Consider the following 27393-nt stretch of genomic DNA (forward strand, 5'->3'; position numbering starts at 1 on the left):
AGTTTGGTTTGACCCTTAGTAATACAGACCACCTTATCCCATATTCGATTTTGTGCCCCTGTACACAATATGGAGCCTTTTATGAGGATACATCTGGCCATTTCATTCGGAAGTAACCGGGAGAATACTTAGTCATCCTCCAGAATTGATGACCTTTTCCTACTAAGCGATAAAATCAAAGCGTTTGTGCATGCAAATGTAACATCTGTAGCCGATGCATCTATAATGCATGCTGAATAATGAAGTGCAAAAATCTTCAGAGCTGTACTTCATCAGGAATGTTTTTTTGCCACTTTTTTTAATCATAGATTTTTATTCATCTTTCTTCATCTCATCATGTGGTTTCAGTATGTTCCCTTCCGCTGATACATACAGAAATACTGAATAGGTCACAGACACTTATTACGCACAAAACTATCTAGCTTAAGGGTATGTTGTCGCTGTACAAACAAAATCCTAGTAGGCAGTTTCTTCAGCAAACTGCTGTTTCGCAAGTTGAAATCCTAAACGGACAGAACGGGAAAGCGAGCTGCTGCAGGCCTGCCTGTGTGTTTTCCTGCAGAGCCTCGACGCTGCATTCAGCACCAAGATCTGTGTCACGGGTTAAACTGCGCGCAGACTTTGGCGCAGGAATAGCTGACGTTTTCATCCCACTTTGCAGTGCATTAAATTATTGTTCTGAAGCTTTAGTGGACTTGATGTATATCAGAGAGGTGTCGTTAAGACATTATTTAATCAGCTTTTGACCCACTAGAAGTGCTGGTGCAGACAAATGGATGGTAAATGTAATTTAACATTTCTAAGCTAACTAATTGTTACCAACTGACATATGAAGTGACGACCTTTAAAGTACATGTTGCTTGTTTGACGCCAATGGGATCTCTTTATTTTATTCTTTAGGTATTGCCCTGCTACTAGACACATTCTTTGTATTCTATGTGTCGTAAGAATAAATGTTTATTTTGAGTTGAGATCCTATCTCCAGACTCATACACAGGACACTCCCTTCCATCACTTCACTGCTGCATCATATTATCAAATAAAGCGAATTTCTAATTTTGTAAATATGTTTTTGGTGCATGTTTTTTTTTTTTTTCCCCCCCCCGATGGAAAATCATATGTGTCGCACGTGCTTGAAGGATTGGAGCAAGTCCTCTGCCTGACCCAGAACTAGTGGCAGCAAGTGAATTTCATTATATATTAAATAAGTGTTTTTCTGCTGCAGTGCACTTGTAGATCACGGTAACTTTGCTAAGCAGCCTTGGCCCTAGTGCTGACGCTACTTTTAGCCCAGTAGATAATTTGATTCTCACCATAGCTGTTCCCCATGACGACGGCACAGTTGGTAGCATGAGACCCAATTTGAGGCCAGTTCGGAAGAGGAAAGTATAGCGGAGGACCTCTAGCCTAAGTAGGTGTTCCAGTAACGTGACCACTCACCTCGCTGAGAGCTACGACCTGGCAGTGGGCCAGCCAGTCTCTGGCCGGGACACCAAGGGGTGCCCAGGACAGACGTTTGATCTCTCGTGAGCAGCTCTCTTGGCTTCCTGAGGTCATCGTGTGCCACCCTTGGATGGCAGATCCAAACTCCGGTCAGGGTGTGCTCTTTGTCCCCACAGAGGAGGGCGGCCATACAGCTGCTTTAACCCCTTTGTTGATTCCATCAGACTGGTTACTCTCATTGTAACACATTGTCTTGTAATGACAGTTCGGTCAATATATGTTTGCTAGAGTGTTTTAAACCTGGTATCTAACTCATTAGATGCTTAAACTTGGTGACAGCATTGCTGTCTGCCTATTTGGTATCTTAGTAACGCTTTTAACTCATCAGGACAATAGCTGTGAATGGCTTCTAGCTGATAATTGCATTGTGAACGTTCAGTCCTTGCAGTAGATGCACATAGCCTGCCAACAAACCTATTTACAGGGTCACCGGATACAGTATATGTGCTTCAGGGATGAGATTGAGTTAGATTGTAATGTTTGTTTTTTTTTGTTTTTTTTTTAGTAATTTATTGTATGTGGACAATCTCTCTTCACCTTTACCCAGCCTGGTCTCAGTGGTGTAAGACCCGGCTTGCTGCAACCACAATTGAATAAGCAGTTGTGAAAATATGAACTGATAGGTGGGGTTTATTAATAAAAATTATTTCCGTTGCACAAAAAAACCTTGCATTTGACTGTTTTGAAAGGCTTCCAACCTGCAATAGGTGCATGGTAATAAATTAAAATCTGACAGCCCTCTGCCATTACCTGAATTAATGTTTTTCTGAGGTATCAGAATGATCTCGTCTGTGGTACTAATGCAGGGTAGACATTATGCAAAACTCTGAAGTGACAGGTGTATGCAGGAGAGTGGATTGATCTCTGAGTACACTGTCGGAAAGGCCTTTGCTGTAATATCAATAAGCTGAATTGTGTAGCAGAATGATTCATAATACTGTAATATATTGTAACTTTAAAATGATAAATGTTGTGCTTTGTTACACTGCCGACAAGTACAGAAGTTTAAGAAATCTTAATGGGATTCACCTTTTGTCTTTTTGTAGGGCAATGAAGCGAGTTACCCCCTGGAAATGTGCTCACACTGTAAGTATCTGACTTTCCCTGCTGACGTCGTCACACACACTTTCACCTCATATTTCTTAGTCCAAAATCAATTGGTATTTTTTCTGTCATATTCTTTGTATCTGAATAAGAAACAACTATAAATGTAGTATTAGTTGGCTTCAAAGTTTTTTTTTTTTTTTGGTTGTCCAACCGTATGTATGTAGTTTCCGTAATTCCCACATCATGTATTCCAAAAAAACTGAGCATTGCTGAACTTAGATATTTTGTCGTGATAAAACGTAGCCGAAGAGGCCCAATTTTGGTCATAACATAAAGACGCGTAGTTACGTTGTTTTTTTTTTTTTTTTTGTTGCTTTTTCTTAGGGCAGTGTGGTCGGTCCACAGAAATGACAGAGAGCTATATGTGCCTGGTTGTTGCAGTCAGACTGCATTCTGTAGATCTCTCTGACCCTCCCTCAGGCTTGTTGCGGTCAGACTGCATTCTGTAGATCTCTCTGACCCTCCCTCAGGCTTGCATACAGACACAGCCCCCCCCGAGTGTGAAATGCTTCTGCCGCATAAAGGTCAGGTTTGGGGCTGGAGGGAGAGCCCCGGCTATATTTAGCTGCGATATGGCCTGCAGGCCCCCGCCCTCCTGGGTGAAGAGAGCGAGCCGCTGATTATGCAGCCTGGGATATAAGCGGCCGCTGTGGGGAATCCCTGCCTGCCAATGATGGTTCAGCAGAATTCGCCCTTCGCGGAGCGCTGCTCGTGTCGCCGCACGGCTGGCCATCTGCACCTCGCCGTGCTGTGAGGCCTTGAGTCATCCTGGCAGTGCACACGGGCCCGTGGCTTCCCAGTTCACGGGGGCGCCGGTTACCGTGTCGTGCTGAAGGAGATGGTCCGTCTGATGCATGCCGCCGTTCCCCCTCGTACCTGGAGCCGAGCTTGTACCACCGGCTATTCAGCTCAGGCTAGATCACCCATATGCAGTTCAAGTTGCTTCACTTAACTTTTCGGTTATTTTTTTGACAGATTAACCAGTTATTTTCTTATTAACTGGTATACGGTCACTGCTGAACTGCATTATCAGAGTAGAAGGGGTAGTTTACAGGGAGGGTGGAGTTACCCTGGGGCCCTAGCCAATGTCCCTCCCCAGAAATAATCCCCCAGAGCATTTTTTCCCTCTTTGTTGAGTATACTTACACCAAAAATATTTGTAGATTCAGTTTATGTAACAGTCTTGTTTTCTTGTTTAAGATTCATCACTGTTTTTCTGTGATAGCTCTGAATGCAGTTGTGTAATATTCTAAAGGAATGTAAGTGCTGAAATAAAGGAACAACGATCAGCCTGTGCATTTTAGGTCACACATTTAGTTTGTTTTATGTTTGTTTGTTTGTTTGTCGTATCTGCTGTGCTACCTGCTGCTCCCACATGAATACGTAAGGCTGTGTGCGTAGGGGAAGATGCCAGAATCACTGCCTGCTGAAGCCCAGTAGCTCTCCGGAGTCTGCTTGATACACCTGCAGTGGTATGCAGCCTCTGGACTTCCCTGGAATATTCTAGGCTCCTGCAGCTCCCCCCCCCCCCCCCCACCCCACCCCTGCAGCGGGCAGCTGTTCCCTCCATCAGGAAGGTGGACAGCCTGAAATCAGCTACACGGCCAGAACTGAACAAAACCCATCGTTGGGTGGCCATTAGAATTGTGGTAACTGCACATATATCATGGGAAAAGGTACTGATGCCCCAGCATCGGTACAGTTTTTGAAGAGCCGAACAACATCTTCTTTATGAAAATGGATTTATGGTGAAACTGTAGTGACTACAGGAATAAATAAATGTCCTGGCAGAGCGGGGAGCACTGGGTTGCAGTGGGGCTTCAGCTGAGGACTAATCCACGTGTTTTCACCATCCTCTCTGGCACTGACGACGAGGTCTTTCCGTATCTCATGTATCTGAAGTAAACGTGGGTGTTGGTACGTCAAGCTCGGGTCCCCCTCCTCATCAAACCCGGCATTGACGTGTAGCTGGCCGCGCCCCACGTCGCTCGCCGCCTCATGGTGCCCAGCAGTGCATGCTGGGGGCCGGAACCGTTTCACCCGCGGATGGACAAATTGGAAAAGCTGGGAAACTGCAGAACCCCGCAGTCAGTTGTCCATAAGAACAAAAAAAATCTGTTCCTAGGGTACTGCAGCTGTGCAGACTTGAGATCTGCACAGGGATGGAAGGCAGTGCATGTGGGGCAGTGTATGGCTCAGTGGGTTATGATGCTGCCTCTGTGATCGGAAGGTCGCTGGTTCAGAACCCATGGTTGGCTCCCGTCTAACACAGGGACTGTCTGACCTTGCTTTCTCAGTTGTATTTTAGTTTGGAATGGCTATAAGATGCCCACAACCCGAGTGGGCCAGCCTGACCAGTAAGGGATTGCTGGGTGGGCCAGCCTGACCAGTAAGGGATTGCTGGGTAACGTCTGCGCTCTCAGACAGCCTGCCGGGCTCTTCTGTGGGGCCGTGCCGAGCTGCGCCACCTCCTTGGGCTCTCGGAGGGAGCAGCACGCCCCGGCCTTGTGTGGGTGAAGTTCTGCTTCCAAGGTGGTAAATGAGAGGATGGCAGCTGGGCACGAGGCGTGAGCTGAATCCTAATGCTTATCATACGGCTTTTTTTCTGCAAGCTATCTGCTGACAGTTCCCCTAGTTTGACGCATGCATTTGCAGTGCGGCCTCAGTCCTCAGTACCTGCTTAAATGCCATACCTGCAGGTATGAATGCACCTTTTCAGAAGTGTTTATCAGAACCTGCGTAGGGCATCTCATTCAGCAGCACTGCAGTGCCCGAATCAGTGTTTGGCTTCCCACTGCTTTCCAGAATAATCAGTGTTGGTTAGCTGGGTTTCCTTGTTGCTAGGGGTTTCCCTGGGGGAGGGGGGTTACAGGGTTATGGGGGGGGAGGTGAGGAGGATTGCACCATCTTCTATAAATATAGTGCTTTGAAAAACGCATTTGCACCTGTCTGATTCTCTGTTGAAATAAAGCGTGGAACAGTAGTGAGTCAGCCCACAAGTGGCATGTTAAAATTTCTCATAGGGCAGCATGTAAACTCATGCAGTGTGTGAGGAAATTAAGGAGGATCTGTAGGGCTCTCTCACTACTGCTGAGGTCGGTCTTCATGAGGACAAATTACAAGGCAGCAAGACGGAAACCACTGATTTGCCAAGAAAAACACAAACGCTGAAATTCGCCGCTGTCTGGCTGACATTGTGTCCCACACTGAGAGCCGCTGACGGTGGAGGTGTCACAGGACGGAGGCTCCGTTTGCTGCTTTCGCTGAAGGAACCATAAATTCAGAAAATGCAGATCAGACAGAGGGACAGAGTTTTCTCACGGTGTCTGTGCCTCCGCACCCCCAGTTACAGACTGATTTCAAAACTGTGGGAGTTGCATAGTACAACCTGTCACTTTGTCTGTGGCATGACTATTGGGAGTTTAATGGACGGCAACTCATTAATCCAAACACTGCAAATTTGGCGAAATTTGTATCGAAATGGGTTTCTGTACCGCAATGCGGTAACGGATTTGTCGCCGGATTATAATCCGTGAAGCTAAACTATAGGAGAGACGATTCAAACTGAAAAGTAGCTAGTTAGTTTGTCTGCAGGCTGCGGAGAGTGTGTCACTGCGCTAATGCTGTGGGCTTAGATAGGGCTGGAAGAAAAGTGTATAAGAATGAGGGATTTACACCAGCTCACTGTGAAAGGTAGTGACCCACTGGTGAAATGGCACCGTTATCCGCTCCTACGTGGAAACTGCCAGCCTGGGAATGGCTGAGGTACAGGCATGGGGTTTCGGGGGGGGGGGCTGAGGCTGTGCAGGCTGGTTTATTGTTAACCTGCATACAACGTAGCCCTTGTGTATAGTGAGATTTATGCAGCAGCCTATAAGTGGCTGTTGCCAGGTAACAGGATCGGGTAAATCTGAAGTGTGTGGCGTCTCCCCCGCTGTAACACGCCAGCAGGCGTGATCTCAGAGCCGCCGCCAACCGCCAGGCCGTTCCGTGTCTTAGGAAGCACGTGTATTTATGTGTATTACTGCCATTTTGTTAATCTGCAGATAACATTTTATTTTCCTATTATTTGTGAAATGGTCATGATTTTTCCAATCATAGCATCACGCTATTACACTATCATGTTGAAGAAATGAAAAAGAATATTTATTTTGAAGGAAATTCCCCTTGTTGGGACAGGCCTGGGATCTTAATGTCCGTCAGGAAGCTCATAACTGTTAAGGCTCTACTCAGGCTAATAGGGGTATTTATTAATACATATTTGAAATTGGTAACTTTATTTGGGCAACAACAAGCAGCCCATCCCCCAGCCTTTTGCTGTTGCACTCAGTTGGGTAGTTGTGGTCCATCTAGTGGTGGATCTATTATATAACAGGTTTCCGTTATCAAGCTGTTCCATCATTTTCTTATAATGAGAATTACATTATGAGGGGTAATCAGATTTTCAGATGTAGTTTATTTATGTATAGTTTATGCTGGAAGGAAATTTAAAGATAGAACCTGTAAATAAAAAAAATCCTTAATTTGCTTATTGTTGACATTATTAGTGCCTGCAATTGTTATCCGTATATAAACTTGACAGCTAGAAAAAACAGATTTGTACTTCTACCACATGCTTAACCATTTTATATTTTTTGTAAGGTATAATTGCCTTTTACACACTTTGAAAGGCACCCAGAACCGGGAGAAAAGAGCCTCATCTCTGTCTGACTCAACTTGTGTTCTAGCTGGTCCATTAATCGTCACATCTTTCTGAAGAGATCTTCCAGGTGTTTGTGTTGCGTTACTCTGTCAGCATCAGGATAAATGTGGTTAGTGCTGCACACAGTGGAAGTGCTAGGTGACTCAGTGAATAAACTTAGCGTTTTAAATGCCTGCTAGTATGGTTGGGCTGTAGAAATACTAGTTTGTATTATTGTGGCTACACATAGACTGAGTTCCATCTAGCTTCACTAAGCAGCAATAGGACAGCTCTACCCTCTTTAATTTTAAACCTTTTAGGTTCAGATACCCATGGATGCCTAGGAAGCTCTAGTTTGAGTCGCATAGTGTGAAGATACGGTGTGGTGTGCTAGTGGACCCATCCCTTATAGAGCTGACCACTTCTGTCTTTTTCTGTCCTTTGTTGCAGTTGATGCCGATGAGATTAAGAGGCTAGGAAAGAGATTTAAGAAACTTGACCTCGATAACTCGGGATCCTTGAGCGTAGAAGAGTTTATGTCACTGCCTGAATTGCAGCAGAACCCGTTAGTACAACGAGTCATCGACATATTTGACACTGATGGAAATGGAGAAGTCGATTTCAAAGGTAAGGTGGAAAAAAATGCTTTGTAAATAACCCAAAGTCACCTCGATCTAAGAAAATGTGTGTAAGTTTGTTAGTGTAAGATTAAGTACAGTTATAAAGTGGAATAGTACTGTTAGGTTTGTCTTGTGAAGTTTGCTTTTTAACTTGGTATGGATCTGCAGTTTGTTTGCGAGGTCAACCAAAGAAGCTGAAAATCTCCTCTGATTGCAGCAATAAGTACCTTTGAAGATCGTGCTGTGCATTTAAAATTAGTCCTAGCTCCTTCTGTTTAATGGAAGGAGTTGTTTTTTCAGCCTAGTTCACAAATGATAATGGTAGCTTTGTTTTTAAAAAGGTGTATTTTGTGCCTTTGTTTAGAATTCATAGAGGGTGTCTCACAGTTCAGTGTCAAAGGAGACAAGGAACAGAAATTACGTTGTAAGTTCATCTAAATCCATCATCCACATTAAGATGCCTTCATTGACTTCTGTTTTGCTTCTTTGTAATTCATCATAATCGTTATTGGTTCTCTTGCTTATTACCCAAGTCGCCTTCCGCATTTACGACATGGACAAGGATGGCTACATCTCCAACGGCGAGCTCTTCCAGGTGCTGAAGATGATGGTGGGAAACAACCTGAAGGACACCCAGCTACAGCAAATAGTTGACAAAACCATTATTAACGCAGACAAGGACGGAGATGGCAGAATATCCTTTGAAGAATTTTGCGCAGTAAGTAAATCACTAGTTAGCCTGTGACGGTAACCCACAGGAAAAGGTGAACTTAATCTTTGTTTGTGCTTCTTTAACGTCTTCATGAAGTACACCCATCTTCTGAACCGCTTATCCTGGTCAGGGTTGTGGAGTCAAAAATTCCATTTGGTTTCTTAATTCATATTTGAAAAATAAAATGTTCTTGAATGTGCTTGATGACATCACTGTCCTTTCACCCTGCAGGTTGTAGGTGGTCTAGACATACACAAAAAGATGGTGGTGGATGTGTGACTGACTTCCGAAGCTCCCCACAACAACTTTTGCTTTCTTCTCCATCTCTGAAGATATGCTCAAGATGTCCAGCAATGCTCTCTGTGTATTTAAATGGAAGTATTTTCTCTGTGAAGCCACCGTTTTCCAACACGAGCCTCGCGAAGCCAACTCTAAATCGTTATTGAACGTCGATTCTCTCAATAACTTGGTGTAGCACTTTAAAAAAAAAAAAAAAATCTTGAAGGACAGCTTTTCTTGTTGAACGAGCATCTCAGTTTGGTGGATGAAAGGAAGAGGGTTGGCGTGCAGTTTTTTATTTTCTTTTTTTATATTTATTTTGTTTTTGTCTTTTTTAAGGAAGTATATAGGGAAATTATGTAGTTAGTTGGGTGTATCTCAATATACTTGATTTTGTGACATCATCAAAGTAGAGTATGAAGTGCCAATCAGAATATAAATGTAAACCAGTTGAACACATGACTACCATCGTTTTAAGTTTGGGAGAAGCACTCTAGATAAAAACAAAAGCGCTTCGTGACTACTGCGTGATTTCCTTTCCAGGGATACAGAAGGTCTTTCTCTCTTTTTCTATTTCACTTTGTAATATGAACTACGTAGTTTGATTATAGCATTTTAGCTTCCAGTCACATACAACACCAAAATATATATTGTTGATTTTTTTGTAATAAAGGGGGAATGTGTATTTTATTCATACATTTGTATTTGCAGGGAGTTTTATCTATTCCTGGCCTTGCTCTCGAAATACAGTAGAAATAGAATCTTTTTTTTTTTTGTGCACAACTTCAGGTTTACTTTGAAGGCAGGTCTTTGTGTTGCCTGATAACTTTGAACATTTTTGCAACCATCCAGCTATCCCCTACATAAAAAGCTTTTCATTTCTCATGATGGAATATTTCTATTAAAGTCGGTTGGAACATTAAACATTAAACGTATTTTGTATTTTATTACCTTCAAAACAGCAGTTAGACTTTTTGCTTCACTGATAAATTGTATACTATAATATGCAAAGAGCTCTGTAACAATGTGAATATAGGCGAGAATCACATCTTTATAGTGTTACATTTATCAGCTTCACTGCAGGCAGCGTTAAAGGTTTATTTTGTTAACAGTATATGTATATTAGGGAAATGAGGGATTTTTTAAACTGTTACAGTGAAGAGAAACCTAGTGATGTATACACCCTAGGAACTATAGGCAGGACCCTTTGTTTTGAGCCATCAGTCTAGACGTAGTGATGTATCTTGACACCGACAGGGTCTGCATGACGTGAAAGGTGGCCGACATCCCCCACTTCGTCAGTTTTCTTCCTTTGGCCTTCTTTCTTTAAAAATAAAATTAAGGATTACCATGATGCTTAAAGTTTTACAGAAAGACTTTTTTTTTTTTTTTTTTTTTTTTTAAAGAGTCTCCTTGTGTAGTTCTCTCTTACTGAAGTGGTTGCTCACGCAGGAAGGTTTCTGGAACGTTCTAGAGCAGTGGCTCAGTCCCATACCGGCTGTTCTTCACACCAGTGCTGCACGACCTTGGCTGTCAGTCCCAGAGGCCCTTAGGCTTCATATGCTTGCATGACTTTTTATTTTATTTTGCATGTCAGTCCTTTAATTATTAGACAAAAATATCTTCTTGTTTACATGGTGAATGGTGATATAATTATATTAATATATAAGGTTGCCAAACTTTGGTATATGTTTAAATTATAACCACTGCCACTACATGTTATTTTGAATATTCTCGATTACCGCATTGCTCAGATTCCAGTTTCATATCTGTTCCAGTGTCGACTGCCATATGCTTTACTTCTAGGGAAAGCCATGTGGGATTTGTACATAAGTATTTGTTATAAAGCTAGCAGGAACGTTCCGCTCTCCTGTCAGCAGTTATTGCATTGATGGACCTGTCCTCCAAAGGGCTGGATCTCAGGGCCTGTGGAGAGGGGCTGGCGGGGAGTCTGGAGGTGAATGACGGTTATTTATTTTTTATCTTCTCTGCATGCTGCATCATATGCTGTGGGAATTATTGGAAACTTCATACTGTATGAAAATGAAAAATAAACCATTTAAAATAACCAAAGTTTTTTTTTAATGCCTTTAAAAGAATAGTGGCTGTATTTAACCAAATGATAGCCAGATGGATCATGGAAGTAAGAATGAAATGGCGCAAAACCCAGAGGACAAACCCTTTTATTCACAAACTGCATCGGAGTAACACAGCGGCAGCTGACTTTGACGAGGACTATCCATTCACTGGATGGGTCCTGCATTTCAGGCAGCACGCAGTTCTCAAAGACAAGTCAGTTCCTGACAGGTCATCAGACCAAGTCGTATGTCACATTCCCGGCATTTCTCAAACAGATACCGTCTGGAAAAACATGTGCCACCTTAATCCCACGTTGCCGGAATTCGATATTAGAACCTCTCGGCAGCACGGGAGGCCACTGCCCGTATATTCCCATAAACCTTTGAGGGTGGACTTCCTGTTGGAGGGAGGAGAGGATGGAGATTGTCACATGAACTTCTGCTCATGCTTTCAAAAAACATCTCCTATTGAATGTTATGAGATCTGCTGTAGCTTTCATAATAATGTTGAAATATACATACAGTGGTACCTCAGTTCTTGAACTCATTAGAACTAGAATTTCTTAAAAGTTGAACAAACCAGTTCGAAAAAGAATTACCCAGAGATCGATCTGAATCTCACAAGTCAAACCGTGAACGCCGACCTAAGATAACTTGTACACGCGGGGAAATGAGTCACGTGGCACGTCTCAGCGGAAACAAAGGGTAAAGCTTCAGTCTCAGCCTCGCATTCGCTGTGATAGCATCATTAGGGCGCATCAAACCCCCATTGATTTTCAAACTGTTTTTGGCTGTATAATAAATATGTTCTACCGGATGAAAAAATAATTTGGGCAAAATTTCGTTAATTTTGATTAACATCTACCGGGTCCACATCTAGATTGAAAATATGAAAAATAATGATAAACGCAAGAAAAACGAAGGTACTTCAGAAGTTCACAAATATATTTTAAATGCACAAATTAAATTATTAAATTATTGTGATACATGTCTGATGTCTGATATAGTTGGTACAGGTGTATAGGGCATAGGCCTACTGTTACAGAGCAATACTTCCAGCAGCAATATAATAGCAATATACTTCTGGGCAAGTATAATAGTATGTCTATCTTAAGAACTGATAGTGAACATCAAGACGACTGATATATCGATGGCACCTGGGAAAAACCACGTAAGTGCACTATAGTATGGCGCAATCCGCGTAAGTGAAAAATGGGCGGGAACGAAACTAAAGCAACTAAACAAAACCACATCCATTTCATATCATGCAATTTTCGCGTAAGGGACATCAGTCTGTGCTGTGATTTGGAAGTGAGTAGCTTGTGAACATGGACGAGGCTCAGATTTTAGCACCAGTATTTTCAGTATGTTCACAAGGGCTCTCAAATCTAGGTCACGTTTTACTTCCACCATTTAGAAAAAACGTTCCCCTGTAAAATTGACAAATTGTTGGATACGCGGTTTTTCCCCGGTGCCATCGATATCCACTATTAACCACTTTAAATACTAAAACATGAAATCATTAATGCTTGCAGTATAACTATTCCAAAGTATGAATTATTGCCGTTATTTCAGAATTTCATGGCAGTTGTGGACCCGGTAGAACTTATCCAAATTTCAAATTATTTTGCACAGTGTGTTTTTAGTACAGATAGAACATTTTTTTTATATAGCCATGAAAATATTTTTCACTTGGGGGGTTTGATGCACCCTAAGCATCATGCATGTTTACACTAACTGAATACATATATTTAGACAGTAAAAATACATTTAGACAATGATAGACAGTAACAGTAATTATTATATAATAAAATACATTTAAAAATAAAGATTTCTTATTCATTATTTTAATATTAATAATAAACCATTAATACATTTAATTATAATAATATTGTCATGCCAAGCGGGGACGGAACGGAGACAAAGGCGCAGATGTCAGGGTATCGGGGAATACGGGGTTTAATTACAGGTAAGGCAGGCAAAACGCAAACGGACAATACAATGACCAGACTGGGGAAACAAACTGAAACACAGACGAAATACAGAGGACTGTCAACCAGAAACAGCTGATCACACGGGGATTCCACACGGGGTTAATGAGGGGGCGTGGCACACGGAAGGAGCGGACGATCGGGGCAGGACACATTGTTTGGATACATTTATTTTCTTACTTTACAAAGGACTGTTTTGATAAATGTGCTTAGATGCGTTTAGTACAGTATATGCTCTTGTTTTATCCGGTTCATTTTGTGTTTAAATGTTAAAAAAAAAAAAAAAAAAAACATACCTAGGTGTATTTTTTTGGGACCGGGAACCAATTAATTGGTTTTCCATTATTTCTTATGAGGAAAGTTCGATCACAACTCAAACTTTTTATGAATCGATCCGGAGTTCTGAACGGATTAATTAGAGTTCTGAGGTACCACTGTATAGTCCTATTTCAGTTTTTGATCCCTTTTTTCCACCCCTCCTGACTTTCATCCATTTCATTTTTTATTTGTTTTTATTTAACTTCTCAGTCTAAGGAGTAATCAGATTCGCTTTCCACTGCAAGCTGTATCCATATAACTATGCACATGACCAAAAATCATGCTCTTTTAACCTCATGAGGCAGTTTAGATAACTGACATAACTCGTCCAAATAATGATTCGTCAGACTCGGCTTCACATACCTAAGATGAGGTTGCAAATAGCAGTCCGTGCCATCTTTATATTCTGGAAAGATCCTAATATATGTACTTTCCTAGAAAACAAGTGCATCAGAATCACAAAGGGCAAAGTTAAATAGGTCAGTTAAGTGAGTATCAATTTCAAAAATTAATATTAAAAATAAAAACTCACGTGTCTGCAAGCACAATTCGAGTCCTTGTCACATTTTCTATGGTAAATTTAGTTTTCCCTCCCTTGCCTGCTATTCTTCCAACAGCTCTGGATAAGTGGTCTCCTTTGAGTGGTTTAACTTAAAGAAAATTTGTATATTATTAAAAATGTAATTTCTTTAAAATTAAATTTTTTTTGTAACTGTACATGCATTAAAACCGTGTCATTAGATCTACCCATTTAATCTGAGCCAAAACCAAAGAATAACACACATTACACTTCAAAGAACAATTGACAATTTGACAAGACTCCAATCAACATTCTCATTTGTGAAAATAAGTAAAAATGTTCTGGACATAAAACAAACTGCCTTACCTATAATAAAAAATACGTATTTATACTAAAACACGTACACACTAAAGACACTAAAACATCACTTCATTTAAGAGTTCTACATGGTCATTACTCAATTTCAAGGTAAACAAATGAAGTCATTGTGTTCCAACAGCTGGGTTATACTGTAACCATACTCACCATCTGTGACGTCAAAGGATTCAAGAAACAGCTCGTCTAATCTGATTAGTGCCAGAGCATCCTGGAGACAAAACCAACGTTAACACAACAGACATAATAAAGGAAAGCTCGTACAAAGGTTTAGTCAATTACAGAAGATAAGCTTACCTCAACTTGAAAGCCTAGTACAAAAGCTTTCACAAAATCTGCGGCTTTTGTCAGAGCACCGATGTCTTGCGTTTCTTTACAGGTCTGTTGAAAAATTGAGATACAAAACAACCTCTTCACGTTCAGTTAGCCATTAAAAATATCCTTAAAATCCTTCAAGTAGTCTGGGTAGTTTACACCTAACGTAGTGCCAAGCGTACCGCTGATTTAAACTGTCTGTCAAACCAGTAATCTGGGAAGTCGACAGTAATTTACAACAGGTATAATAAATGTTGCCTTTTGACGGCTTACGTTCAATGCACTTACTTTGATTTCGACATTCCTTGTCTTCAAGTTAAATCTGACTTGAAGCTGTAGGTGTTCAACGATCGGAGTAAAAATCTTTAACCAGTTTTCTTTCAGAGGAGTGTACCGATGACCGGGTACAGGGACTTTCCGTACTTCGTCTGAATTACCCTTGAATACATGAAAACAAGTACCGTAGTGATCGTTAGACGATATCCTACTTGCAGCTACAATAACAAGACTTTGGTCCTTCAGTAAATTACATGGCAAATGGTTTATGTAGTTGTAAAGGATCGGCTTATTTTACCATCAGTTTGTCTCCAGAAATAGGTGGAAAGTCCGGTCTCTTTCGTGCCACGGCGTCCTCTGTGTCCATCTCTCCGTCATCCACTCGCCTCTTGCGTTTATTGTTCTTTTTGGATTTTACCTTTTTAAATTCGCTGTCCAAACTCTGACAGTCCATCTCGGCGGATGCTTTATGTTCATTCTCACTTGGATTCTCGGTATCCATTGTCAAGCTTGCGAAGACCTTACGTAAAAGACACAGTTAAAAAGTTAAACACGCTTCTACAAATCGCACATGTTATTAAGGGATGGCCGCCATCTTGAAAAGGACCGGAAGTCGTCACGCACGCCTCGAATGTGAGAGTCGCGCGTGCGCACATCCGTCACACCGTTTCCGTTTCATGTTTGTGCCCTCATACTATCCATCCATCCAACTAACTGCTTGTCCTGGTCAGGATTGCAGAGTCTACCCCAATTAGTACTATTCTTGTACATTCATCTACCTTAGATTAATGGATTCAGTAAGTAACAGCAAGTCTTATTTGTAAATAGTAATTCTCTGACATTTTTTTAAACCAGTTGCTATCGAATTTCAAATATAATGTTTTAAGTGTCAGTTATATTTAGGCAGTTATGCTTATTATGTACAATATTGAAAACTTTATACTTTATTTTGACTGGTTTTGTAATGAACTGAGAATGTCTGTATTGCACTAATTCAGGGATTCAGAGTCAGACTACCCATTGTGTTTTAGCACTGCAAATATGTGAGCCTGCACAATGGCAGTGATGGTTCAGTGACTGCCTGCTACTTAAATGTATCTAGAGCAGTCTGTCATCATGTGCCCTAGATTCGTACTATAGAGACTACTAAATATCCATCTGCCTGTCTTCTTTCTGTCCATCCAATAACGGGCCACGAATATTTAGGTGTAATTCCACTTATAGCCTTAGAGGTCGCCAGATAGTGACAAATAATTCTTCTACTCGGAAGATTGGTGACCGCGATCTATAAAATGATTGCCTGCAAACTGCATTTACTAATAGAAAAACATGTAAAATGTTTTTTTTTTCTTATATTAACTTCTTGTTTCTCTATATTAAAAGGCCAGTAAAGTAAAGTGTGTCCCTTTACTACAGTTATGATAAATATGTAGGCATATCCACTAATGCTGGGCTAAGCTGCTCCTACATCGTGAACATTCCCTTTTGCTACATTACAAGTAAAATCGATGATCTGGAATGAAAACCAAGCAGTTTGCGATAGCTCTCAAATCATTTCTAATGCTCTAGCACAAAATTATATTTTTGATCAGAATAACAAAGCCTAAGGTCCATTAAGTATGTTTTAAAGTTGCTCTATGATAAATCTCTTTTACGTGTTTCTGTATTTCACTCTTGAAACCTTAGTGTTCCTTAATTTTGTGCTATTTAAGGACACTGCTCGGGAAATACTGTCAAAATTATTTCTCTTTTTTTTTGGTTTCATATTACAGTGACCCTATTTGCACTCGGCAGTAACGAATATTCCCAGAAGACCACGGAGTAAAAAATGTAGATGAAATCGGTAGATACATGTTAAGACTTGTGGTTAACCTAAAGACACTATCAGCTACAGCACAGCAATCTAGTCCGATTGTTGTATTATATTTGGGGTCATATCAGAGTTAGTTCACTAATAGTCTGCCTGAATGTTGCCCATTTGCTTCTTTCTGTTTTTGTTTTAACCTAAAAGCTTTTCTGGCACAGTCGAGAAAACTTTCTATTTTGTTTCCCCCCCCCCCTCCAGGTTTGGTTTAAAACAGGGTAAGACATCTATTACAGGAACATGACTCCTGGTTTCAATAAATATTTCCAGGAGTTTTATTTGGTATGTCTTCAATTACAGACTGATTGGCACAGTTACACGCATTTGGGAGAAGAGAAACACAGGTCCTTCAGAAGTAACATTATCTCGTTTATTTATCAAATAAATCAGGAACATGAGTGAATAATGTTATACTGTTTATTTAATTCTCTTTATTATTATCAAATAAACGAAAACGATCAAACAATTATATATATTTACTGAAAAAACACAGAAGAACAAGTAACATGTACAAGACAAAAATCTAAAAATTGGAAACAAAACTCACATTCGAAATTCATGTTTATACTCTAAGAAAAAAAACTTGACCGTGGCACATGGCCATAAATCATGGGGGGAGGGGGGCAGTAATCAAAACCAGCCAATGGAACCCCTTGAATGGGTGGAGACCTCAACCCCCCAACGAACAACCCAAAGTTGTACCCCTGACCATGCATATCCCTGTCTTCCTATTTGGATGACCTATTATAGTTTATAATACCTTTCAGTATTTACATTTGGAATACATGCTGTATACTTTCCCTTATGCAGTATTTCACATCCCTGTGAATCTGTACTGGACAAGTTGGTGAAATAGGATGATTCAAAACGTTTCAACATGTTCATCAAAATTGGAATCCACTGGGCCAACATGTAACAAGAGAAGAGTTTGTTGACCAGCAATAAATATATTAATTTCAGTTTATAATAACCTGCTATCCTGAACTCTGTGCTCTGGATCCTTAAATGAGAATAGAATGAACACCAGCCAGACACAGTTGGGTCCAGGCTTGAATCCCTAACAAACCTTCCCACGACCTTCAACTGTGTTTGAAAAACGAGTAAATAAAAAATACAACATTTATTCATTATGTCGACTTAGCACGAGCGATGTCCCTGAAACTGATCCAAATGGCCACGTCACAACCCTTAACTGTATAACTCTATAACACTATATAATCAGTGGTGTCACTGTGCTGTTTCAAATTGTCCCTCAACTAACTGTGTGTAGTACTAGATCCCAGGCAACAGCTTTGTCCAGAGAGACAAAGAATTGTGAGAATAAACGCTCGTTTTTGTTGTGCTTGCGTTTTTTGTTTGTTTTTCTCTCATTTGTTTTTGTCTGTTTGTTCATCCATGGCGAAAGGGGAGCAGCGTTATATTTTCCTTTAAATTTCTTTTAAAAGCAAGAATTCCCCATTTTTCTCTGCGAAGTCCTTTAAGTTGTAAGTGAGCCACATGCACTCATGAAAGACAAATTAGGTCACGAACGAGGAATGTTTTTATGGCCCAAAACCGAACCATTAAAAGAGCTACAGTAACGATTCCCATCTTGATTCGAAGTTTATTTACTTATGTGGTGTGTTGGGAGAATATCTTGGTAGGGAGGCGGTGTAATACATCATGACACCATTAGAGGAACTTAGCCCAGCTTAAAGGGGCAATGCGAGGTTGTCCATCTACACTAATTTATAACTTATTTATTTTACAATGTCAGGCTTTGAGGGGTTCTGAAGAAACAACAAATACCACGGAGCTGCGCTTCGACTTGTTTGAAAAGGAGTCGGTTAAGGATAATGAAGACGGAATGAAACTTTTGAAGAGATTTTAGATGGTCTAAACAAACCAATGTTGACTGTGCCGGAGGGGGTAATTTAAATGTCTGCCTCCGTGTGGTGGTGGCATGTGTGCGAGTGCTGTGCACTTTAAAACCTTGGCCCTGACCAGTCCTTTAGAAAGCTCGGGATTTTGTTGCTAATTGTTTTGGCAGGATGCAATTTAGCCGGGACACGTTCAGACCTGAATCGCGGTAGGAAGCCGACATTTAACATTTTCAGCAAACGGCAGTTCTGCTGAACCCCAGTAGGTGGCAGCATCAGAAAGGCAAACAGTTCGATGTCTTTTTTTAGAGGTCTTACTAATATTTTTAAATGAGCACATACAATTTTTAAATGAAAATACAGGAATGTAGTACCTCTGACCCTACTGAAAAAACATTCTTCCAGGAATAGTAAGCCTTGTATTTTGTATGCATATATAAGACTGCCTAGAGGATTGCAGGACAGCCAACTGAGATATATTTGCCTCTGGACAGAGTTCCCTTTTCCAATCCTTCTTCCGTGGTCACCCAGCAAAAACTTTCCTGTTAACACCATGAGGGGGCTAACAACCAGGTAATGGCGATACTGTCGGGCTCCCTCAGGAGAGCCCGATATCATTTGCCTGGGGCCCCCGGCTAATAACACAGTCATTAACAGTAGACATGAATGAAAGGGAAACTAATAACAGAGAAAAATGGCCAGCTGGGATTACTGAGAGCCAGAGAAGGCCTGTTGAAAAGTTGGTTTATATTAGCTACAGCCAATTAAATTTAACTTTTTTTTCAGAGGCCATGTGACTGATATTATTATTTCTAGATAGAGCAAAGGAATGCATTTTGGCTCTCTCTCTCCCTCCCTCCCCTTTCCTCTCCATCTATACATTTTTATTTCTTTGTGTGTGTGTGTATATATGTGTATATACACTCACCTAAAGGATTATTAGGAACACCATACTAATACGGTGTTTGACCCCCTTTCGCCTTCAGAACTGCCTTAATTCTACGTGGCATTGATTCAACAAGGTGCTGAAAGCATACTTTAGAAATGTTGGCCCATATTGATAGGATAGCATCTTGCAGTTGATGGAGATTTGTGGGATGCACATCCAGGGCATGAAGCTCCCATTCCACCACATCCCAAAGATGCTCTATTTGGTTGAGATCTGGTGACTGTGGGGGCCATTGTAGTACAGTGAACTCATTGTCATGTTCAAGAAACCAATTTGAAATTATTCGAGCTTTGTGACATGGTGCATTATCCTGCTGGAAGTAGCCATCAGAGGATGGGTACATGGTGGTCATAAAGGGATGGACATGGTCAGAAACAATGCTCAGGTAGGCCGTGGCATTTAAACGATGCCCAATTGGCACTAAGGGGCCTAAAGTGTGCCAAGAAAACATCCCCCACACCATTACACCACCACCACCAGCCTGCACAGTGGTAACAAGGCATGATGGATCCATGTTCTCATTCTGTTTATGCCAAATTCTGACCATTTGAATGTCTCAACAGAAATCGAGACTCATCAGACCAGGCAACATTTTTCCAGTCTTCAACTGTCCGATTTTGGTGAGCTCGTGCAAATTGTAGCCTCTTTTTCCTATTTGTAGTGGAGATGAGTGGTACCCGGTGGGGTCTTCTGCTGTTGTAGCCCATCCGCCTCAAGGTTGTGCGTGTTGTGGCTTCACAAATGCTTTGCTGCATACCTCGGTTGTAACGAGTGGTTATTTCAGTCAAAGTTGCTCTTCTATCAGCTTGAATCAGTCGGCCCATTCTCCTCTGACCTCTAGCATCAACAAGGCTTTTTCGCCCACAGGACTGCCGCATACTGGATGTTTTTCCCTTTGCACACCATTCTTTGTAAACCCTAGAAATGGTTGTGCGTGAAAATCCCAGTAACTGAGCAGATTGTGAAATACTCAGACCGGCCCGTCTGGCACCAACAACCATGCCACGCTCAAAATTGCTTAAATCACCTTTCTTTCCCATTCTGACATTCAGTTTGGAGTTCAGGAGATTGTTTTGACCAGAAATGCAGAAATGTCTCAGCTGCCGCACTGATTTTATTGTCAGCACTGTAATTTCACAAAGCGTAAATGTACAGGGCTGGCAGCATGTAAGTGTGGCAACACGCCACCTAAACTTGGAGTCTGTGGTGCTTCACAGCAACAGGCACGTCCACGTTAGCGAAGCCGTAGCTCAGCATGAGGCCCCTTTTGCTGAGTGTAATTCTGTGAGTGTAATTCTGTGAGTGTATGCTGAGCAGTTCTGCCCTCACGTGTGTGTTTATGCGTACGGATAATCGGGGCTGAGGGGTCCGCGTGATCGACGGCACCCTGATTGACCCTGAGCTGTGTAAACAGCACCACAATCCCCTTCACCCCAAGAACATACTTCCAACTCATTTGTGTCACCTTTCATTCACCTCGTGTCGTGCAGATGTGTAGATTAATCAAGATTAGATTTTTTTTTTTATCCTTGTACTGACTCTGGGGAAATTGCGCTTTGATTTGGGACTGGGTTGTGTGCCCAGCCAGTTGGGGTGGGGGGGGGGGGGGGTTCATGATGGCTCACAGGAGTTCCACATTAAGGAACAGGAAAGTGATGGAACTCATAAAGCATGAAGCTGGTGGCTTCCAGTGCATCGTCATGGTAACTTCAGAAGTATCAATAATATGATGTAATCTTCCCGCACGCGCAGTGAGTAAGTGTGCTGTATCCTTATTTCCTCTGGAAGGGGAGATTGCAATGGCCACCTGTAACTCTTGAACTCTTCTGCTAGCGTAGTTCATGCTTCTCTCTGTTGTTCTTTGCTGCCATTTGGCGTGCTCGTCCCGATCGGCCGGCCGCGGAGGCGAAACAGACCCCGGCGTGGTGTGAAATTCAGATTCAAAGCGCCACCTAAGCGATGGCTGGTGAAAGGAAGCATCAGGTGGGGTAGGTAATAACCAGTGACCTTTAGAAAAGCGGATTGAGGGAGGTCTTGTGGACACAGCGCTTTCACAGAGAAAATTCTCGCCAGGAAGTACGTCATGGATTCGATTCGCCTCATTATTCGATAGATGCTCCTTGATTCACCTGCAGCCTGAGAAATGGAGCACACCTGTATGTCCTTATATTTTCAGATGGAAAGGCAAAGCCTGACAATCAGGGACTATGAATTGTGTTTCATCCACAACAGTGCGGCACACTGCTAAAGAGCTGTTCAAATGACCATTTAGCAAGGTGTAGAGGGATTGTTCTGCTGTGAAGGCTGGCAGTATTGAATGTTGTGATAAGTCACCTTCTTGAGCATCCTTTGATTACATGTGGAGGACATAACAGGAATATCTAAGTGTGAATGTGTGAAATGGCCACACGGAGCGCTGTTTCATTACACCTGTGAGACGCTATGCACAGTCCGAACGCACAGTTTTGGGAAGCTCTTAGCTTTTTTGATGCTGCCAAAATGGTTTTTATTCTTTATTTTCCTTTGCTTCCAGCTAATTTTGGAAGTAGGATGATTATGCTCCAGGCCCTTTTCTTCCACACTCATAGAGGGATCAAGGGAATCAGCTTAATGAAGGATGAAGTCGCTAATTTCTGTCAATGTTGCATGAATCGCGTGGGGGGGTGGAGTCCCCTGTTTAGCAGTTCCCCCCCCCTTTAAAAGTATAGCATCTCATAGGTTGATTTTTTTCATATGTGGTGCTAATACCCCGTAGCACCTGTCTACAATGGGCTTACATTGGACCAGTTGTCAGCTTAACATAGAACAGCTAATCATAATCACCCCAATACACTAAATGACTGGAGAAATACATAATCATGTAGAGCCGTGGAGAAAATGAAGAGACCACAGCACACATTTTTTTCACTCATTTCTCAAATTATGGGTGTGCATCTGTGAATTATATATAGATACAGGTCCTTCTCAAAAAATTAGCATATTGTGATAAAGTTCATTATTTTCTGTAATGGACTGATAAACATTAGACTTTCATATATGTTAGATTCATTACACACAACAGAAGTAGTTCAAGCCTTTTATTGTTTTAATATTGATGATTTTGGCATACAGCTCATGAAAACCCAAAATTCCTATCTCAAAAAATTAGCATATTTCATCCGACCAGTAAAAGGAAAGTGTTTTTAATACAAAAAAAAAGTCAACCTTCAAATAATTATGTTCAGTTATGCACTCAATACTTGGTCGGGAATGCTTTTGCAGAAATGACTGCTTCAATGCGGCGTGGCATGGAGGCAATCAGCCTGTGGCACTGCTGAGGTGTTATGGAGGCCCAGGATGCTTCGATAGCGGCCTTAAGCTCATCCAGAGTGTTGGGTCTTGCGTCTCTCAACTTTCTCTTCACAATATCCCACAGATTCTCTATGGGGTTCAGGTCAGGAGAGTTGGCAGGCCAATTGAGCACAGTAATACCATGGTCAGTAAACCATTTACCAGTGGTTTTGGCACTGTGAGCAGGTGCCAGGTCGTGCTGAAAAATGAAATCTTCATCTCCATAAAGCTTTTCAGCAGATGGAAGCATGAAGTGCTCCAAAATCTCCTGATAGCTAGCTGCATTGACCCTGCCCTTGATAAAACACAGTGGACCAACACCAGCAGCTGACATGGCACTCCAGACCATCACTGACTGTGGGTACTTGACACTGGACTTCAGGCATTTTGGTATTTCCCTCTCCCCAGTCTTCCTCCAGACTTTGGCACCTTGATTTCCGAATGACATGCAAAATTTGCTTTCATCCGAAAAAAGTACTTTGGACCACTGAGCAACAGTCCAGTGCTGCTTCTCTGTAGCCCAGGTCAGGTGCTTCTGCCGCTGTTTCTGGTTCAAAAGTGGCTTGACCTGGGGAATGCGGCACCTGTAGCCCATTTCCTGCACACGCTGGCTCTGGATGTTTCTATTCCAGACTCAGTCCACTGCTTCCGCAGGTCCCCCAAGGTCTGGAATCGGTCCTTCTCCACAATCTTCCTCAGGGTCCGGTCACCTCTTCTCGTTGTGCAGCGTTTTCTACCACACTTTTCCCTTCCCACAGACTTCCCACTGAGGTGCCTTGATACAGCACTCTGGGAACAGCCTGTTCGTTCAGAAATTTCTTTGTGTCTTACCCTCTTGCTTGACGGTGTCAATGATGGCCTTCTGGACAGCAGTCAGGTCGGCAGTCTTACCCATGATTGTGGTTTTGAGTAATGAACCAGGCTGGGAGTTTTTAAAAGCCTCAGGAATCTTTTGCAGGTGTTTAGAGTTAATTAGTTGATTCAGATGATTAGGTTAATAACTCGTTTAGAGAACCTTTTCATGATATGCTAATTTTTTGAGATAGGAATTTTGGGTTTTCATGAGCTGTATGCCAAAATCATCAATATTAAAACAATAAAAGGCTTGAACTACTTCAGTTGTGTGTAATGAATCTAACATATATGAAAGTCTAATGTTTATCAGTCCATTACAGAAAATAATGAACTTTATCACAATATGCTAATTTTTTGAGAAGGACCTGTATATGCTTCGTTCCTGCTTCTGTGAGCCTGATATGAACTGTCCTAGCAGTGCACCTCACACCTGCACTTAATGTTTCCTGTTCCTTTTGAAGGTCACTTGATGTCATCCTACAATTCATTAAAAATGCAGATTTGTTTAAAAATATAAAGTGGTCCTTTATGTTTTTCACAGCTGTATATAAAATCATTTGCATTCACTATAACCATATTTTTGTCATGCCATTATGCTTTATCCCGCTAGGGGGCATTACAACTCTATTGTAAAGAATTGTCCTAGCTCACACTAAAGTTCACACTAAAAATATAGTAAGTCACTCATCCTTATAATTGTTCCCTGTCACACTGAGACATTGCTGCTTTTATTAACAATTGTAACAATGATAATAATTAAACTGAAAGCTTAATTTCACTCAAATGATGCATGTATTTAATTTTTACTTGTGTATGAACCCATATGTGCAATTCCTGAACAATAAACACTGGAAAACTAAAAATACATCATGTGAATTTTTAGCTTAGTAACCCCATGATTGGTTTTATGAACTCATTTCTATAATTTATCTATTTTTTCACCACAACTGGGAAATTCATACCTTGTGAACAGAGTGTGAATGGAAGCCCACTTGACCAGAACTCAGCACCGTATATGTGAGAAAGTGAACTTGAGAGAGCAAAAGAGATTTCACACCACTGTGAACTCTGATATTTTCGTGTTATGAAAAAAAGAACAAGTTGCCACTTTCTTCAACTTTATTTACAAATAAAATTCATGTTTCATAACTACTGCTGTTTTTAGACAGGAAAGTTAAAGGAAAATTATTTAAAATTACATATTTTGAATTAGCTGGAAGAATTGGCTTTATTGGGACAGTATCCAGAAGTTGTGTTACTGTATTGCATATGATTTTGGCTCTTGGCAATGAAATTTAATTTTTCGTGCAAGGAAGGTACGTTTGTACCACAGTTTTCTCTAAAATAATAATCACCAACTGTATCAAAAGAAAAGTGAAATTGTAATAAATTCCATTAAAAGTCCGTCAAAATTTCATAAACATTTCAACAGAGTAACTTTAGTATGGTGGATTTTTTTTTTTACTTGTTCTACATATATTTAATACTTTTATGTGGGAATCCTCGTTCGTCTGCCAGGCTGTTGTGTCTGTAGACGGCCACAATCCCCTGAGGGGGCAAACATTTTCAAGGTTAATCCCTGTAAAAGCTGACCACAAACAAAATGACCTAATCCCCTCTTTCAAAGTGAATTAGCCCTGAAAATCCTGCCCTGCCGGCGAGCTACGCGAGACTTCCTGAGTATGATATGGATTAACGCGCTAGCCCCCGGCGACCCGACTCCGCGCGGCCGTCAGCGGAGGGGGCACTGTGGCTGTGATCCAGCCGCTGCTCCCCGCAGACACAGCGCACACAGTGAAGGCATTCTGCAGACCCAGGGCGAGCGCGGGGCTGCCCGACCCTGCTGAGGATCTCATCACGTTCCCTGCGGCGGCGGCGGCAGCGGAGCGCCGATCTGTACCAGGACTTTGTCAGGGATAATTCGGGGGGGTGGGGGTGAACAATGTCTGGCAAATATTATCACTGTCCATTCCAGTTCCTCACACAGCAACACACTGAGACCCAGTACTGGATGGATGGATGGATGTCTATGGATAGATGAATGGACTTTATGGAAGGATGGATTTTAAGTCACTGGATACATTAGACAAGTGTCCTTTGCTAACACACCTTTTTTAAAAAAGTACTATTAATTATTTTTGCAGAAAAATAGGTCCAATACAATATTTTTACAATACTGTCGTGAGCTCCAAGGGTTATAATACATGTTAGAATTTGCATGTTACAAAACAATATTGGGTTATTTAAATATTCAGTATTCAAGATATTTCAATATTTCAAAGCATTTCAGTAAATTCATAATAGATTTTCCTGTATCTAATTCCAGATTGTTTTTAATTACGCAGCAGAATGCGTTACGATGAGCTGCGTGTCAAACTGCAGCCACAGCGTCGACGTGCCTGATTTAGCTGTTGGCACCCATCAGTGGGGCAGTGTGTTTCATAGCACCTTCCCCTTACACCGCCAGGGTCAGGGGTTCGAATCACAGCAGCGCTCTGCGTGTGTGTGTGTTCTCCCCACGTCATGCGGCTTTTCCGACGCAGTCCAAAGTCATGCAGTTAGGCTAATTGGCATCTCTAAATTGCCTGTATCTTATGATTGGGTATGTGCCCTGTGGCAGACTGGCATCCCATCCAGGGTGAACCCCAGCCACGCGCCCTGTGCTGCCTGGCACAGGCCCCTGCCCACCCCACCACCCTGACTGGGATGAGCGGACACTGGATGGACAGCATCAGATCGGCAGCCTTCTCTCTAAATCCCCAGCATATGGTAGTTATCAGACTGATGAGATTCATTCCCTTGTTGGAATCAGATATTGCTTTAGTTTGCATCACCTGACCTGGTAACAGCACTGTGACAGCAGTTGTCTAGATATTGTGATAAGTACATCCCTGCTTCATTTGTGTACATGCCCCTATAAATGAGCGCTGATATGGCTCTGACTGTTCATTTGGCTGGGAAAGGCACATTTTACTGTACATATGGTCTTGCAATACGACAAGCTTAGTCATCTTGTAAACCAGTTTCCGTCATTGCCTGCTGACCATAGCAGCTGAACATCAGCAGCTCTGCACCAGTGCTTCATTTCTGCTTGGTTTTGCCCTTATTTAGAGGCCAGCTGCGGCTTCCGATTATTGCGGCGGTTAATGTGAAGGCCGCGCAGTAGTTTGTAAGGAGGAGGAGCCACGGGAAGGGAGGCGCGGCCATCTGCGACATGGCGACTGCCGGTCTGCTTTGCAAACGTCTGCGGCGCATTCGCCGCAGCAGTAATGCAACTTTTATAAGCTCATTTATATGCCATTACATCATTGGAAATGCCAGGTCATATACAGTTTTGGGGGGGGGGGGGTCCATGAAGTAGCCGAGACTGGAAGCACAGGTATAGGAAAGGCCTTTTATGGGATTTTTATATATGTACACCAAAACTGATGCCTCTTAAAAACACAGTGTTTTCAAAGTGAACTGAAATCCTACATTTCAGAACAAAATTTCAATATCCTAGTACATACCTAATATTTTTTATGTTCACAGTCCTGTGGATTTTTACTTCAGGATAATTTACTGGAGCAATTCCAGTTAGGCATCCGGCTGAACAGCCCTAAAGTAGGCCCCCCGGGGACTCAAACAGGCATCCTTCAGGTTGCAAGTTTACGTTCTTGGCCGCTGAGCTCCCCGCTGTCCTGCTGCCAGCCGATATTTTCCCAAAATACGATGACAAAAGTCTTATTTTGTGTTGAAACGCAATTAGTGTAAAGGCAACG

The 27393-nt window shown here is 41.8% G+C and overlaps 2 protein-coding genes across 2 annotated transcripts in view; one reads left to right on the forward strand and one right to left on the reverse strand.

Annotated features, from left to right (window-relative positions):
• Positions 1 to 9833, forward strand: part of LOC111850760 (calcineurin subunit B type 1) — a 19551-nt gene extending 9718 nt beyond the window's left edge. The window contains exons 2-6 of the mRNA XM_023824973.2: positions 2550 to 2589; positions 7742 to 7918; positions 8276 to 8335; positions 8445 to 8629; positions 8855 to 9833. Of these exons, the coding sequence (XP_023680741.1) occupies positions 2550 to 2589; positions 7742 to 7918; positions 8276 to 8335; positions 8445 to 8629; positions 8855 to 8902 (510 nt within the window). The 3' untranslated portion in view covers positions 8903 to 9833. The remainder of the gene's footprint in view (positions 1 to 2549; positions 2590 to 7741; positions 7919 to 8275; positions 8336 to 8444; positions 8630 to 8854) is intronic.
• Positions 9834 to 11068: 1235 nt separating this feature from the next.
• On the reverse strand, positions 11069 to 15418 carry pno1 (partner of NOB1 homolog). Its single transcript, XM_023824972.2, has 7 exons — positions 15074 to 15418; positions 14788 to 14937; positions 14482 to 14565; positions 14335 to 14395; positions 13822 to 13939; positions 13653 to 13723; positions 11069 to 11378 (listed from the first exon to the last, which is right to left on the reverse strand). The coding sequence occupies exons 1-7, from the start codon at positions 15275 to 15277 to the stop codon at positions 11311 to 11313; spliced, it is 756 nt and encodes a 251-aa protein (XP_023680740.1). The 5' UTR covers positions 15278 to 15418; the 3' UTR covers positions 11069 to 11310.
• Between the last annotated feature and the right edge of the window lie 11975 nt (positions 15419 to 27393).

This window comes from Paramormyrops kingsleyae, chromosome 20 (genome assembly GCF_048594095.1).
Source record: "Paramormyrops kingsleyae isolate MSU_618 chromosome 20, PKINGS_0.4, whole genome shotgun sequence".
Classification (NCBI taxonomy): domain Eukaryota; kingdom Metazoa; phylum Chordata; class Actinopteri; order Osteoglossiformes; family Mormyridae; genus Paramormyrops; species Paramormyrops kingsleyae.